This window comes from Cyphomyrmex costatus, unplaced genomic scaffold, assembly GCF_001594065.2.
Source record: "Cyphomyrmex costatus isolate MS0001 unplaced genomic scaffold, Ccosl1.0 scaffold123, whole genome shotgun sequence".
Lineage (NCBI taxonomy): Eukaryota > Metazoa > Arthropoda > Insecta > Hymenoptera > Formicidae > Cyphomyrmex > Cyphomyrmex costatus.
The window spans coordinates 4522172-4538997 of record NW_017275207.1 but is presented as its reverse complement, the minus strand read 5'-3'; the positions used below and the strand labels follow the sequence as shown (position 1 = coordinate 4538997).

At 32.6% G+C, this 16826-nt stretch overlaps 1 protein-coding gene across 1 annotated transcript in view; it reads right to left on the bottom strand.

Annotated features, from left to right (window-relative positions):
- The window catches only part of KaiR1D (Kainate-type ionotropic glutamate receptor subunit 1D), a 241570-nt gene that overhangs the window by 31402 nt on the left and 193342 nt on the right, over positions 1-16826 (bottom strand). The window contains exon 6 of the mRNA XM_018548528.1: positions 4394-4535. Coding sequence (XP_018404030.1) covers positions 4394-4535 — 142 coding nt within the window. The remainder of the gene's footprint in view (positions 1-4393; positions 4536-16826) is intronic.

Sequence of the window (16826 nt, the reverse complement as noted above, 5' to 3'; positions counted from 1 at the left end):
TAACACGAGTTTCAAATGCGTGTGACCTTTTGCGTAACGCACATCGAGGATTTTGGAACAATTGCGCTTATCACTGTGTTTAAGAGTCTGAACACAATCAAAGGAACAATGAATAGAGAATGGATTTCAATCTATCAGAAACCGCGTATTCCGGTGTAACAGGTTTCTAGTAGGTTGAAATCTATTATTTCTTTTTCTATTCCTTGTATCTTTGATTGTTCGCAGGCCCATCATAACTCTGCGTAAGCAATAAACAAATTGATGAGTCACAGACATCACAGTAGAGACCGTAAAGAAACCTATAATGTAACGTAATGTTGTCTAGTTTGAGACAATTTTCTAGACTTCAGTAATTAATTTTATACCAGTTCTCTATCAATTTTGTTTATAAAAATAAGTGTGTTAAATGCAAAGCAAATGGTACGACAATCTGTGCGCCATTCCGTATTTCACAAACATAGTTAATTGTGTTTGTGATATAGTATATCTTCATCTGTGCTCAATTCCGACGTCTGATGCCGCATCTGACAGAATTTTCACAAAGAACAAAATTTACACAGTTAAAACAACTGGTACTCCACAAGTATGGTTTTAATGAAGAAATTAAATAGTATGACATTTCTGCCATTATATATATATAATTATAATTATTGCAACTTGATCTCTGATGATGATCAGGGCATGAATATCGGATACTTTTTGTCTGTACACGGAAAATAGATTGCTGCATCCTTTCCTCCGTCCTCGACACGAAAGCAAAGATATGAGTAGATATACCGCGTATACTATTAGAGATTTTTGTTCATCAGCAGAACTAACATACGGGCGAGTAACAAAGAGAAAGACCTTTTTTTCTCGGTATGTTATCACCGCGCCCGCGGCATATGATAGATCCAGCAAGAATATCGTTTTTCACACAACACTGCGTTCACACGTGACTGTTACAGAGTCTATCGCGAAATTTCGTTGGCTCGTAACTTGTTGTTTGAAACGAGAACAGTCAGCAAATCTGTATGTGGGCGTAGAGAGTATCATCGAGGCCGTTTGACAGATGTTCAGTTTGTACACGGATGTGTACTATAGTTTCGTACACCCATGATGGCTTAGTTAAACAGAAAAGTTTGCGGCAGTATATTAAATATTTAATTCACAGTTGATATTTGCATGGTCGCGGCAACAATTATGTACCAAAAAGAATTTTATTAGTTTTGCTAGCTATTTTGTTAGTGTTGTTAGCTATTTTACTTTTTAGGAAAGACTAAACGTAATGCAAAAATAGTGATAAAAAATTAATATTGCTTACGTTATGCAAGAGATATTAGAAATTGATAGTATAGCTACAATTTTCGAAAAAACATTAAATAATAAGAATGATCCATATGGCTAACAATTAAATCTCAATTCTGATTCTTTTTTCTATTCACGTACATATTAAAATCTTTTAAATAGTTCGGATTTTATATTTAAATGTTTAATTTCACCCAATAATATTGGATTATATTTTCATACTCAATAATTAATCACTTTACTAATTTTATATTAAATATAACCGTATCGATATATTTCTAAATGTAACTGTAGAGAATCTGTATATTTCTTTTAAAGTAAACTTGAGTTCTTTAAAAGGTTATTCAGGATTTCGCAGTTTTTTTTAAATTAACTTCTTTAAACGACTTTTGAGATTTCAGTTTCCTGATTAAAGACTGTGTTGAAAGCCCTTTTATTTGAACGGAATTTTGCTTGAGAAGTATTCTATTTCAGCACGGGAATAGGATATTCCTGCCCGAGCTCAAGAGCTCCAAAGTGTAACGCGAAAATCCAAGAGCGTATCATCCTAAGCGACGAATATCCGTAATAAGCACCTTAATGGCCAGACTATAACGACTATAACAATCATCGTAACCGTAACAGGCATAATAACCATAATGATCGCGCGGGGACGATACGTCGATGTCACGTAAATTCAAAGGAGCAGAATGCTAAAGCAAAATTTCGCATGGTTCCAGCTTTATTGTAAGAGACTGCGAGAAAGCAGACTTCCACACAGTGATTTCATCACGAAATCACTGTTTCATGAGGCGAACTTAATTGTATGAAAGGTAATTTGTCGAAAGCCAAGCAGAGTGACCGAGCAAGATTCATTAATGCTCTCACCCAGTCCGCTGAGGAAAGGGCGCTCTGCCGCAGTGTGTACCTATATCCGACCACGTGTAACACAGCCATGCGGACTTCCCGATCGTACTGCGGAAAGGTCAGGTTGATGGATGATGGCCAATTTTTCCCTCCAAGAGCCTTGACGACTGACCGACGTAAGTGAAAATAAATAGTCTCCGACACGGGACATATCGTCTCGAGAATGAAGCGAGACACCGTTAAATTCTGCTATGCGATAGAGATCGGTCGCGACATTAAGCAATTATTATAGGCAACCCTCTATTCTTTTCATCTCGTCGAGTTTTTCCACGTCGAGGAATCTGGTCCACCTGTCTAATAATAATTTATCACTCGCTTTTCCACTGTACGAGATAAAATTTCGAATTAACTTGGTAATATTTTTTTTAAGAGCTCCGCTCCATTTATTTTTGCGATTTTTTTTTCTGCGTAATAATTAATATTAAGAGTAAACATCTTACGCAGTTTATAAATGAATAGTTTGAGCTGATAGCTAAGTTAAACGGCGCGAATTTACAGGGAAACCATTAAGGGCGATTATATATTATTAATGAAATTTATCATACATAACTAACTTCATTAATCTTCTTCAAGTTGTTAATAAATATTAAACGAATACTATATCAATCTTTATCGGTTAATTCAAAATGAAAGTGATTTTGTAATAAGCGTTAAGTTACGTTAATTAAATAAAATGAAATGATAGAAAACGTGATCTTGTGATATAATGAATTTTGAATTCAGTGTCTGAATGTAACGCTAAACGCTCTATTGTTCCAGATATCGGCGATCGATGTACAATGTATGTACATTCGTCGTCAGTATTAATCCGTGTTTTTCTCGCAAAACAAACAGACCATCGTCACTAGAGTGAACGGAAAGAACCCCGAAGAAAAAGCGTACAGCTCGATTCTTCCGTGCTCGAACAAATATCCACGCTGATTTACATTTTAATGGATCTAAATTGAAATCTAGTAGGAGAGGGGAGAAAGTACCGAGATAAATTGCGCCGCTAGTGGCTATATAGCGTGTCCGTTTAAAGCTCTATTTATTTTTTATCACTTATTGCAGTCACGGATGTCGCGTCAGCGCGACAACGCGCTTCTCGTAGTGCGTTTCGACTGACGTAGTGCCACCCTTTCCGCTTCCACTCGCGCCGCGTCGAGGCGGCTGTAAATTACTAATTATTCTGAGACGGCTTCCAATTTTAACTGCAGCAGGCCGACGTTTCCGCTTTTTACTCGTTCGAGAGTCGCGCGTTTTGCACTCGCGTAACATTTTCATTCTGCTCGCAATGAGCCTGCAGACGAAGCAAATTTTAAAAACGAATTTTACTTTTCGTACTGCAATTAAAAATGACATTCGTGACTTGTGATCTCACGATAAACCTTTTCACACCCTTCGCTCGCGATTAAATCGATTATTCATGAAAATGATTTCTTTTTCTTGGAATTATGCCCTAATCTAACATCGAACATGACATAATTTATTGATTCTTATTTGCATTATCGATCCTACAGAATTCATGTCCTTTTCAATATTTAATATTTAATCTGAAGAGTTCTCTTTAACCCGCAGATATATTCTGACGTCTTAATAATTTTTAATTTTAAGAATAAATTTCAATTTTAACATTTGATAAATTTACTATAAATTGTATTATTTAAAAAAAATTAGAATATATTTTTCAATCGTTTCATCCTAAATAACTATTTATTCATAATACCGATAAAATTTATCACATTACTTCGCACGGTTTCATATAGCGTGGTAGTAAATAAATTATTATATTAAGGATAATAATGAGGTAAATTTGCCACAAAATAATATCGCGAACGCTTGGAAGGCTATTCAGCGTTATGTTGAACTATTTTACATTTAGCTGCAATCACGGAGGATTACCGATTGACAATTCTGACCAACTATTTGCACAGATTTCTCTTTTTAGTAGTAATTTACGAGAGGTTCGAATATATTCCGGGAGTAAAGTTATCGATCTGGAATCTTTATGGGAGCGCCAACTCCTTCGACGTAGTTTCCCCGACAGAGACTGAAGACAGTGAGAGCCGCAGGTGGCTGAGACGATGAAGATCGCGAGAATTAGTCTTACAAGCAAAGCGCCTGATGCAATTTCGCGACTCTTACGTCTACTCTGGATTAGTTTGTGGCTTATGATGGACGGAAAGTCGATTGTTAATCGCATTTAATCTTGGGTACCTACCAGTGATGTGATAAGGTAGCTGTGATAGTCGCTCATCATTCCAATCTGTTGCGCTTGTTTCAGCACATCGTAGATCCTCTCGGTGGAACAATCCAATACGATATGCGACTCCGCGGAATTTTTTATTTGTTTTAGCAGCGGTCTGAAATAAAACAATGCTCTGTGTAAAATATGTTCTTAAATTTTATATATATAAAGAAAATGTATCAAACGCTGATAGAAGCGACAAACAAAAGATTTTTAATTATATCAAGAAGCCCGTTTCATGCAGAAACAATTTCAATTTTTTCTTTCTAATTTGAAAAATGTAGATATCTATATAGGAATGTACTGGAATGAGAATTTTCAATAATTTCCAATAACATAATTTGAAAATGTTTAAAGAATATCACAATTAAGTATATGTTTATTCTTAATACATTTTGAGAATCTTTCAAGCTACTATCAGCGAGAACATTCTTAGTATATTTCCAGCATATTCTAAGAGCACTTGCAGTATATTTTCAGTACATTCTCAGCACACTGTCAGCATAATATTATAACAAAAAGCTTAGAACTGAACCCGTCGATTTTAATAAAACCTAATAGAATTACAGGGTAAATGCTCTCGAATATAATGGTGCTCCTATTTGGATGTAAACAATCAACGACAATTTGCGAGATATTTTTAAGGTAACATTAAGTTTAGTGATGCCTAATCTGATGTACCTGAAAATCTAATGTGTAATAAAAATCTATAATAAAATCAATTTATTTTTATATTAAAAATGTATTATGTATCTCAAAAAGCATTACCAAAAATATAAAAATTGGTTATACGTTATTTTTTTATTACATCAAATATCTGTATAAAATTCAAGTACAATTTTTTTACTGGTTTAAAAGTTATTTGATTTTTTGTTAAAATATATATATTCTAATAATATCTTTTGGCTAAGACTTTTATTTGGTATTGTACAGCCCAAAAACTTTTAACAGTTAAGATTTAGTATTTAAATATTCTTTAACAATTATTTCTATTATAAAAATTATTGTATAATGAAAAAAAGTTAATTGATGATAGGACTTTTCAAGTGAAGTCAAATTAAAAATTAATTATTCTTCTTGTTAGCCATAAATGTTCAAATATAACATGTCCTATTGCAATTGGAACAAATAGCAAAAAATTTAAAGAAGTTCATAGAAATTTTTAATTAAAATTTTCTAATGTAGTTTGTCGATGTAATTGATAGAGAAGAAAGACAAATATTAAGTAGATATCTAATATATGAAACTTGATCTTTCTGCAGATCTGTTCGCGCAAAAATTCATTCGCTCACTCGCTCTCGCGATGCTCTTCAGGGATAGAACGGTTCCGATTCCGGACATGCTTTTGGTCGTGTACCACTGATAAAAATTTCATACTACTGCCGGTTGCTCTCCAGCCTCTCGGAGGCTACCCTTCGGGTTTCTCTCTCTCTCTCTCTCTCTCTCTCTTGCTTCCCGTCATTCAACATGCACGATAATGCGAATCTCCTTATGCAGCCCGTGGAAGTCAGGACCCGGGCTCGCCATGGGAATTTTTCATGCTCTATGCATAATTTAACGAAAGTGCCCTTTATGCCCGCGTTGCTCTCGTAGCCGTATCGTCCTGTGAATTTCATTTCTGTCTCCGCCGCCGGCAACGACGATTGCATCTCTTTCTGTGTCTGCGACTTTATCGAATGATAGAGAAGGGCAAGTGTTGACCGAAATGGGAGTTATGGTAGCTTTGAATAAACAATTATAACTTTGTTTGAAATTAAATACATTAATTTGCTTACTATTTTATTATTATATTAATTTTATTACGTTAAAAATCTAGGTATGCTTATAAGCAACATCATTATTTCATTTCTTAAAGTCTATCATATTTTTGTATAAAACGTCTCATATATCTCTTACACTTCAACAAAGCTATTATTATCACTATTATTATTATAATTAAACATACTTTTAAGTGTTACATATTGATTATATTTAAAATATCGTTTCTCAAATAATTATTGAATTATAATATTAAATCTTAAATATATATATAATTTATATATACTTATACAAGATGTTTAACATAAGCACCTTTTTACCCTTTAAGAGTAAAGTTAAATAAAATATTTGGTTAGACAAAAGTTACATTACCTGGAGGAAGACAAATAATGATAAAATTAATTAAGAAAAACCGAGAGAAAAACTCTTTTCTTATGACTTATAATCACGGCCATTATTTTAAAATAAAATTATATGATTTACTCACATAATAATAAACAAATCAGTTGTTACATATTGCATAATTTTTTATGTTTTAATATTGTTGAACTGTTGACTTGATCGGCATTACGACTATATATCATTCTTTCGTAGCAGTAGTTTGTTATAGTAATAAGCGTTCAACAGCGTCACATATTTCGTACAATATACCCTATCTTTGGATGGCTTTACGATATTACAGAGAAATAACCGTGAAATATCTCGAAATATTGCAGCGTTTTGGCGTCTCAACGCCGATTACTCGCATTTTGTCACCTCTCAGCCCTTAAAGGCTTACCGTATTTTCATCGTGTTGACCGACAACTCGACTTTTATCCGAATCGTAAAATTTCTCGAAAAATTTTCTGTGACTGTCGACATAAAACTTAAATGTTTATTTGTGATTAACCATGATTGTGTACTATATTCGTTTAGAAATTTACGCATATCTTGCGGCACTATAATTAATATTTTTTTTTTTAAGATATAATTTATAAGAGTTTAAATATTTAAAAGTAATTTTTTTCGCAACACACATATACGCACACTTGTACATGTTTCCTATTTTGTTCTTATAATATTGCGCGCACGTGTAAACATAGAAAATTAATGTGGTTTTATAATTTATGTTAAGACAATTCTTAAATAAAAATTCATTTATTTTGTTTTTCTGTTATCATCACTAATAAGAATAACATTTTATTTTATCAAAAAAATATTAATAATTTTCTGGAAATAATATGCTTAGTTTGACAACGTCGTTCGTTCCAATGAATCATACTATTTGCATTATTTATCGTTATTAACGCACGATTGACGATTAATACGATAATTACGAATATGACATTATTTGCTATTAATGTTATCATTACTATGTAATTGCGTAATGATTGTCACTCTAAATTAGTTATCCCGTCACGTTTGTACCGATTCTAAGCTATGCGCGTTTTCTCTCTCAATTGCGTTGATGGCTATAGATATTGCAGCAATCACGTTGTGTTAACTCGGATAACCCGAGGTAGACATTCATGCGATACCAAGTGTTAATGTGTATTATATGTGCGAGTAGAATAATTATTTACCAATAAATTCCACAAAGTTTACATGTGTGAATATATAAAATTTTTATAGTTTGTTTCGTAATAAGGACGTCAGCTTTCATCGTTACCTATTATAGAAAACCTTGTATTATAGTATTATGTATATGTACATAGTATATACATGTATAAGATATGAGTCTCTTATTTGAAAAATAATAAAATAACATTCTAACTTTTCAAGCGCAACATTTTCGCAAATATAAAACGACATATAGATTTTGATATAAATTTTATAAATACAAATTGAGGAGTGAAAAAGCAATGTATTGAAATTTCATAAATCTTGCCATTAATTGTCATTTACCAAACATAATTTAACTCGAAGCAACAATTCATAAAGTTATATGCTAATTATCATGTTTTTAATTTTAATATTGTTTTCGATCATTGCGAAAATATGCGAATAACTTTCTGTGCAATATTAAGAGCGGAAGAAGATAAATGCACTCACATAATTAGTCATAAATATATTTTGCAATATTGATCATTCGCAATATAAATTTTGTCAACAATAAGAAATCGAAATGTTGCTTCACAGAAGAAATGACTCTTTATATGTTCGAATCTCTTTTCCTCTCGACATAATTCTCTATTTTATGAGGTGCACTCTAGAAAGAATCAAACAGCCTAACGTAAGACGAGGAAACGTCTTCCATTTGCTCTTTTTTTCTTTTTCCACAAGGAAAAGGCCACTCCTTGCGGTACTTCAGTCTACCGTCATCGCTCCAGATAAGCTTTCGAGAGATGGCTCGTGTGATAGTCAGTCCTCTGCGAGAGGTTGCGAGAAGAGTGAAAAGACGTCGTAAGATCGTCTCGAAACGCACAACGACGAGAAAGCATAGTCTCGGAATTTTTAATCTCCTTGTGTGTAGGAAGAGAGTTACGAATGAACGCCACACGGATCTGACGCGGATTTCTTTTGAATTGTGAGACAAAAGATAAGAATACAAAGCTAGACCTGTAATTGCCGCATTTTTTACAGCTTTGTAAATAAATACGATGATATGTAGTTTTCTCATGAAACATTCAAACTTATTGTATGTATTACGAAAATATACGTAAAACAAATATATTATTTTTTAACGAAGAAGCAAAATATGATTGTAATAAACTTCAGTTTATTGTTATAGATTACATTGAAACAAATCACTATTCTAATTTGTGGTAATGATGATTAATTTTTTATTTTCGTATAATGAAGAAATATTATTGCGATTGTAAATTGTTCTTAAAGATATCTTTTTATATCGGTATAAAACCTTAATTAGGAAAATCTTTTTATTTTTCGTAGTTTACAGATACTCTTGTGAAATCTGTACAATTTTTAAGTAAATATAGTAAGAAACATTGTTGCATGTATAATACATTGCTATATAAATAATATTTATCAAATAAATTCAAATAAATAAGATTTTGTAGTCGATCGTTGTGCTTACTAAGATATAATAAATTTTACATGAATATACGGTAACAAAAGCAATTATTCATCATATGTGCTATCGAGATGTGTGGATTCTCTCGATTTATAATGATGAAACGACGAAGGACGATGCATTAATGAAAAACGCGTTCAGCAATTCGATACGCTCGATAATCAATATTCTCGATGGTTACGCGCTGCTCCAATATTTGCTTTTCATCAAGAAAATGCAAAATGCCGAGAACATATCAATTTCGTGGCCTCGTTAAATGAATGGCATAAATCTCCACATATACAAGAAGCTATTGGGACCACGCGTCCGATCGCGCACGATTTTTTCTTCTTGAAATAACGTTTCTCAATGTGATAAAGTTAAAGTCATTTTTATTTAATAAGAATTATGTAGCGTATATATAGCAATCAAATTTTTTTGTAACTTATAGTAAGAGTATAATTTTTTTAAAGATGAAATAACATTTAAATATCTTAAATATTTAATTAAATATAAAATTTACTTTTTAGATTATACTTATATAATTTTTCTGCTTTTAATCTGGAATTCAACCTATTTTTGTAAAGAAAATATAAAGTTTAATTATTTATTCTTCAGAGAGACTGCACTTATATAATCCGATTTGATTACAATATAAAATTTAACTTTTCTTTTCATCATTATCATATTAATTATATTAAAAGCAACCTACAATCATTCAACATTTAGATACAATACGATGAAAATATACCTGATATTATGTTAGTTTCATTTCATGTTAGTTCAATTCAATCGGTGGATGATATCAAATAGTATATTGAAATCGGATAATCAATAAAGCACAGTTGCGTAAGTCGATTAAACGCTTTATTGCGGCCACACGTTGCAAGAAAAGTACTTCAGTCCATGGCAGTTAACGCGTTCCTGTTTTACTGAGTGCTTTCATCGTCTCGAAAAGACTTACGAAAGTAATGAAAATAACGTAGTACATTGTTGCAGTACTATTATATGCGGGTAAGTCTTCTGTCACTGATTTTTTCTTCGATTTTCAGTTATATATGATTCCCTATTGATTGTAAGAGAAAATCCTCGACATTTTTTATTGGTCAATTAGTATAATTCTTTTTTTTAATTGGTTAATCAAATATTTCAGAGTATTGTAGCGTCGCAAGTATGAAAATATCTAGAAAAAGCACATTGCGAAAATCAATTTTGCGGCAAATTGTTATAAATAAAATATTAATAATGAAAAAGAAAAAAAGCTACGAGCAAAAAAATTCGTTAAAATATAAAATTGTTCGTAAATAAAAATTGTCATTTGATTAAAATTACGTAGTTTAATTAGAAAAACAAGAAATAGATAACAGAACGTTTTTTAAAATATTAATATTATAATTCATGGTATTTTTTAAAATATTGAAATGAAATAGAATAAATGAAATAGAAATGCTTAAATATATATTATAATTTTGCTTCGGTAATCCTTTAAAAGAACTTAGTTGAAGTTAAGTGGACTTTAAGCACAGACATTCAATAGAATAATTTATTTTCTCCTGTTAATTAAGTACTGTGTTGTTATATCTTCGGTGATCTTTACTTCACCTGTCGACGGGAAATTTCCTTAGTGAAGATCCAACTTATAGTGAGTCGGTTTTGAGTGAAACGGAAGCAGAAGTTGGGACAGAGGTGGAGGAAGATAAGTGAGCTTCCTGTTGTTATGTACTCTTAGGTCGCCCCAAGGGAGAGAATCACTGCGTCATTTACAGCGAGGCTGCGTTACGTCATGCCTTTTCTTTTGGCAAGTCTCGGGAGGCTCCTTTGGCTGAGTCGGATGAATTTCTCTATTCGACCGATCTACAAAAAGAACGGTACTCTGCGTAATACTTTGTCACAATGTAGGTCTGTTCCGTAAGCTTGGCTATCTTATTATCTTTGCAGAAAAACACACAGATTTCCATTCTCTTCGTTATATTACGTCTATTGTTTCAACAAATTGTTTCACCAAGTGTCCTGCCTTGAAAGTGATCTTTGAATAACATTAAGTTATTCAACATAGAAAACGTAAAGAAACGAACATCGAAAGCTGTAATTTCATATATGAGATTAATTAAAGTTAATTTTTTTTTTTTTAAACAGAGATTTCAAGTTTTATTTCCTTAAGATATATTCATTATAGAAACCAATTATACTCTTTCTTGTATCTATTACAATAAAATGTTGAAAAATTCCCATGCAATGTAACTTTGTTCGTTTGAATTGCTAAATTTTTTGCAACACGCAAAAATTTTTTTTTGTACGAAAGACAACCAACAAATAAAACTTGTTTCTTTTTAAAGCAATTATGTGCTTTCTAGACATCAATTTTATTAATTCATCTCATTATTCTATGCACAAAAATATTATCAAAAAACGGATAGTCGACGATATATTTTATATATTTATATCAAAATAAGATATTTTATATTTTATGTCAAAATATGTCAATGTGTCTAACGTTCCGAAGAGTGTTTTCTGAACAGCGTCAGCTTCGAGGATTATGTTTATAGAACATTTATAGAACATTTTTCTATAATAAATTAATAATATTTCATTTTAGCTAACAATAACTTTCGTTACTAGGCATGAAGAGCCCATAATCTATATAAAAATGAACACGGTTCTTTACGTCTGTAAGACGCTTGATTCCTTCAATATAAAAGTTGTAGTCTTTAATGTTTTTTATGTAACAGTGAAGGTTTTTATGTACGTAAAGGTTTATAGGAGAAAGAATTATGGTTATTTTAAGAGTGATCTTTTATTTTATATGGGGGATAGTTTATCCATAATAGACTCGCAACGTTCTATGACACGTGTTATCATCATAAATTGGTCGAAATCCTTTCAAAACGGGCAGTGAAGACTAAGTCGCGAAGTTGGCGCGTAAACGTGAGAAACAAGAGCATCCTTAACGCTGCACACTCGGAATTAAGGCGATAAGAGCGCTGGCAGGAGTAATAAAGGAGACGCGCGGCTTATTTCCGGGTCTGCTCGCCGGGGTTGCCGCAGGAATACCGTACAGATGCGCGACGGAACAAATTTTCTCGCGTCGTCTATAATTTTAAGAGAGCTGCACCCGACTCGTGGAAGCAAGATAAATATCTCCCCTCCGGTGTAGGAGAGAAAGATAGACGGAGAGGTAGAAGGGAAGGCTTTTTATTTGCTTCAATCTTTCTCTGTCTCTTTTCTTTCTAAAATTTTCTACGATGTAGTGGTACGAATTTCAAGTTCCTAAAACGACACCAACCGACGCTTTTTAACAGACGGTCTCTGAGAGAGAATAGAGTCTACCTAACTGCTTGATCATTGGACGCGCGAGATATATCGGGACGACCGTCTCGCGACTTCACGGTTGAACAAGACGCTTCGAAGAGATAGCGTACTTCTTTGTAGCTTATCCAGCAGTCGTGTGAAACTGTATTCTCAAAGTAACCGCAGTTGGAAAAGTGTAACATATTCCGAGCGTAATCGTGAGACGGATAAGCACACCGTGATATTTAGAATATTCCGGAATATATTCTCTCCTTATCTTGACAAACTCTACAAAAGTAGATTCAAATTGGCACACCTTATCGAGTCAGATGAGAAAAATGGATGTAAATTTCGTAAATAATATATTTCAATTTTAATATTACATAAAGATCTGTAACGTTTAAAAGTGCACATACATACATTTTTTAAATATGAATATTTTTTAATATAATACTTAATAATATGATTTTTAATATGATTTATTAAATATCTATTAATGAAAATGTATTAAAATTAAATGTATAAGCCTCAATTAAATATTTTAAACATAAATTAATGATAAATTTGATAAATGATACTTTTTATTATTAAGCTTATAGGAACGAGGTTGCATTTTTTAAATATTTACTTTAAAGTTATAAAATCAGAATAAATTCGAGATCTGCGTAAATCAGATACATTCAAGTAGATGATGGAAATGCGCATAGCATTGAATACTAAAATATAGTACTTCTAACCACACCAAAGAGAGGTTATATATGATGTATGCGTGCTTGCGTGTGTATCAATAAAATTGATAAATTCTTTATATACAAAATATTTTTTAGTAAAATCTGCAGTTAAAAACTTTGTCTTTTTTTTTTAATGACAAGACGATGCCGTCTCTAAAGGATTAATAACACATGAGAAGAAAAAGAACAAGAGAGGGATGATAATTTTCGATTAAAAAATTTAATTAATTTGTAACTGTTTTAAAGAGATTTGTGTGAGATTTAAACAATTTGCCACATTATATAAAATTCCCTAATTAAAATTGAGGTAAATTCACGTTAATTGGAATTTGCAATGAACATCGACACGGATCTCAATTAGGACCTTTTACGACGTGAAAAGTTGAGTACACAGGTCGTACATACCAGACAAGTCGAGTTATATATTGCAACGACTTTATCAGCCGCGGTTTTTTACCCGGAGATGTGTGTTGCACGTGTTCGAGCATCAGTTTGTGACGTTTCCAAAACGGCGATGGTACGTGCGAAATATGGACGTGGTCCTCACCACGCCCAGCTCAGGATGGATCGTCCTGTCGACTCTCGTCTCTTTTTCGCATCAAGTACCGGACACGTTACTGACGCATATCCTCTGCTTCGTGTGAGAGAATCCAACGATGCGAGCAAAAGTGCAAGCCCACCAACCGACAAGCAAAGCTATGAGGAGCGAATGCGGAAGCACTTCATAAAACGAGGAGAATAATTTCATTCCCCTTAGTGGGTGTGCACGGATTAATTTCGCATCAAAGTACGCTGTGAGGAGTCAAGGCATCGCGATGAGCGACGACGCGCACCAGCGACGACAATTTTATTCTTCGCTCTTAATTCATTCTGTCCAGAAGACACGACGGTCGCCGATTTCTCATTGTTCCTTTATACCAGACGTTAATGAGTTAATTACGGCTCGCGGTCGTGTCGCCAACAGTCTCGCTTAATTAACTTACTCGGTCATTTCCTGTCTAGTTTCTAGATTGCCAGATCGCTTGGCCGTGATATAAGTAGAAATGGAAAATTGGGTTAACCACACTTGACACCCGCGGCACGGTAGAGTCGGATTACAACTCTAAATAACTAGTTGCAACTAGTCAATGCGCCAATTCATTCGTGTACAGTTGACGCAACTTAGTAAATGCAAGGTTTCGCGCTATCATATCTTTTATACTATATGTATACACACACACGCACGCATACGCACGCACATACATGTAAAATATATATACCGAATGGATATTGTAAATGTTAGGAAAAATGCTGACTTCACTTTGAGACTTTTTTTTATATGAAATACAAAGAACGGTATATTATAGTATTTTATATGTAAAACACATCAAAAAATGTTTTATATGAAATAATAATGTGTCCGATAAATTTTAATTATAAAAATGGATGTTTTTCAAGCAACGTTTTTAATAATTTCCACTAGCATTTTATTTAAAAAACTAAATTATTATTGGGACGAGATTTCTCTCATAATATCGAGCAATTAACAAAATATCTAAAGAATATTGGCTAAATAATTACAGTCTGCATCTTGAATAAACTATTGTTCATTATTTGTATATAATTAATAAAATATGATTTTTACAAAAATTTTTTCCTTCTTTTATTAATGTCTAAAATAAGTTTGTAATTATATCCTTTTTTATAAATATAAAATTTTTTACAAGTAATTGGGGTTAAAAAGATATTAACTGGTTGTGCATTCAAAACTTTGGCGAAGTCGGAAGCCGTGTAAAAATGCGCGTTCAATACAATGAGCTTCAATTCTTCGTGCACACTTTGTTGCTGTAACATTAATTACTTAGTGGATACTCTATGGCGGATGTTTTTTCCGGCTTCGTTTCTCAGTGCCGCACGGATGATCATCCCCTTTTTGCGTTGGACAACCCGGTTTGAACGCAGAAATAATCGATACCTCGGCGGCTACTAGACTAGTCGGTACCAAAGATAAACTGGAAGAAGGTCACTCGGATCCGAGCGAAAACTACGGGAATAAAGAAAGTAATTTATTCCACTTGTCTACGTCGTCAGGAAGAAGCGCGTTTATTACATTCTAGGTCGGATATCTTCGGCAAAGTTTCGACGTAAAAGAAGCAACAAAACTCATTCTACCCGATAGAGACGATTATTCGTGTACATTTGTCTCTCGTTCGTTTTTCGAAATTTTTTTCTTTCGCTAGATTTATGTTGTAAAAAACTATATAACCAATCGCTATATATTTTTTCGTATTGTCAATTCACAAATGTCTTAGCTTTAATGAATTTTAATAGTTTATTTATAATCATTTTTCCATCACATTACAGTCGCAAGAAAAAAGTGTTTGGTATTTGTGACTGTATTGTAAGATGAAGTAACTATGATTTGGAGTTCATTTTTATAATTATTATCGTTATAATATTAATAATAATAGTTATATTGATAGTTCTATATATATATGCATATGTTAGCAATAAAAATAGTTATAATTTAGTTATTTTTAATGTTAACTATATATATATTTTTTATATAAACTCCTAACAACTTGATGTGTGTAATTATAGTCACAAGTATCAAATACTTCCGTTTTAATGTGCGATTTTTAATTGAACGTATTATTAAATAGTTTATAAGCTTAGTTTATTGTTATAAATCAATGCTTTCTTTTGTTTGGTATATGCATTAAGGGTAATTTATTGTTAGAATTACGTATTATTTCCAATTAACAATTTTAATTATCATGATATTAATTATGTAGGAGTTCAAAATGTATATAACACTAGCTAAAAGAGAGAATAACACCGTATATCTTCATATTAATCTCCTTTATAAGTACATTAAAAATCGACATTGCTGTTTGCTTTGTCAATACATGATAATATGCACGTTTGCTCTTTCATTGTGATTTAAATTGGAGAAATTCGAGTCTATACTTTACGTACAAAAGCATTGTATATTTGTTTGTTATAAGTTTCATTGTAGATTACAATGAAAAACATCAACGTTTTTATATTTTAACGTGAATAAAAAGCTGCCTTTGATTGTAGTCTGATTAGTAGTCATAGAAGGATATTTTTAAAGGTATTTATCTCTCTTTCTCTCTCCTTTTCTCTCCCTGCTTTTATACGTAATTGGATATATCGCTTTATACAGAAATTCTGTAATATTTTTTGTTGCACTGGTAGTATCGCTGTTTTTGTGAGATAGATATTCGGTAAATTGTATTAATTTCCAATTTCTTCACCTCTAGACAATTTTTATCCCAGTATACAATGGAGATATTTTCTGGATAAAGTTATTCGCAGTTTGTGGAAGTGAAGAAATTTGGACTAACATCTTGTAAGGCAAATATACATATATATATATAATCTCGGCTTTGCAGACTGCAAATGCAATAATGGCTGTAAGCATTCGTTTGGTAGTCGCTTACTGACGTTTGGTAGTCCATTCCCGATGATTAGTAGTCGAAATTATAGCCGGAATTATCAAAAAAAGGATATATGCGTGTGAAGTTAGCCCCCCCATTTCTAAAACTCGGCTTTGCAGAATGCAAATGCAATAATGGCTGTAAGCATTCGTTTGGTAGTCGCTTACTGACGTTTGGTAGTCCATTCCCGATGA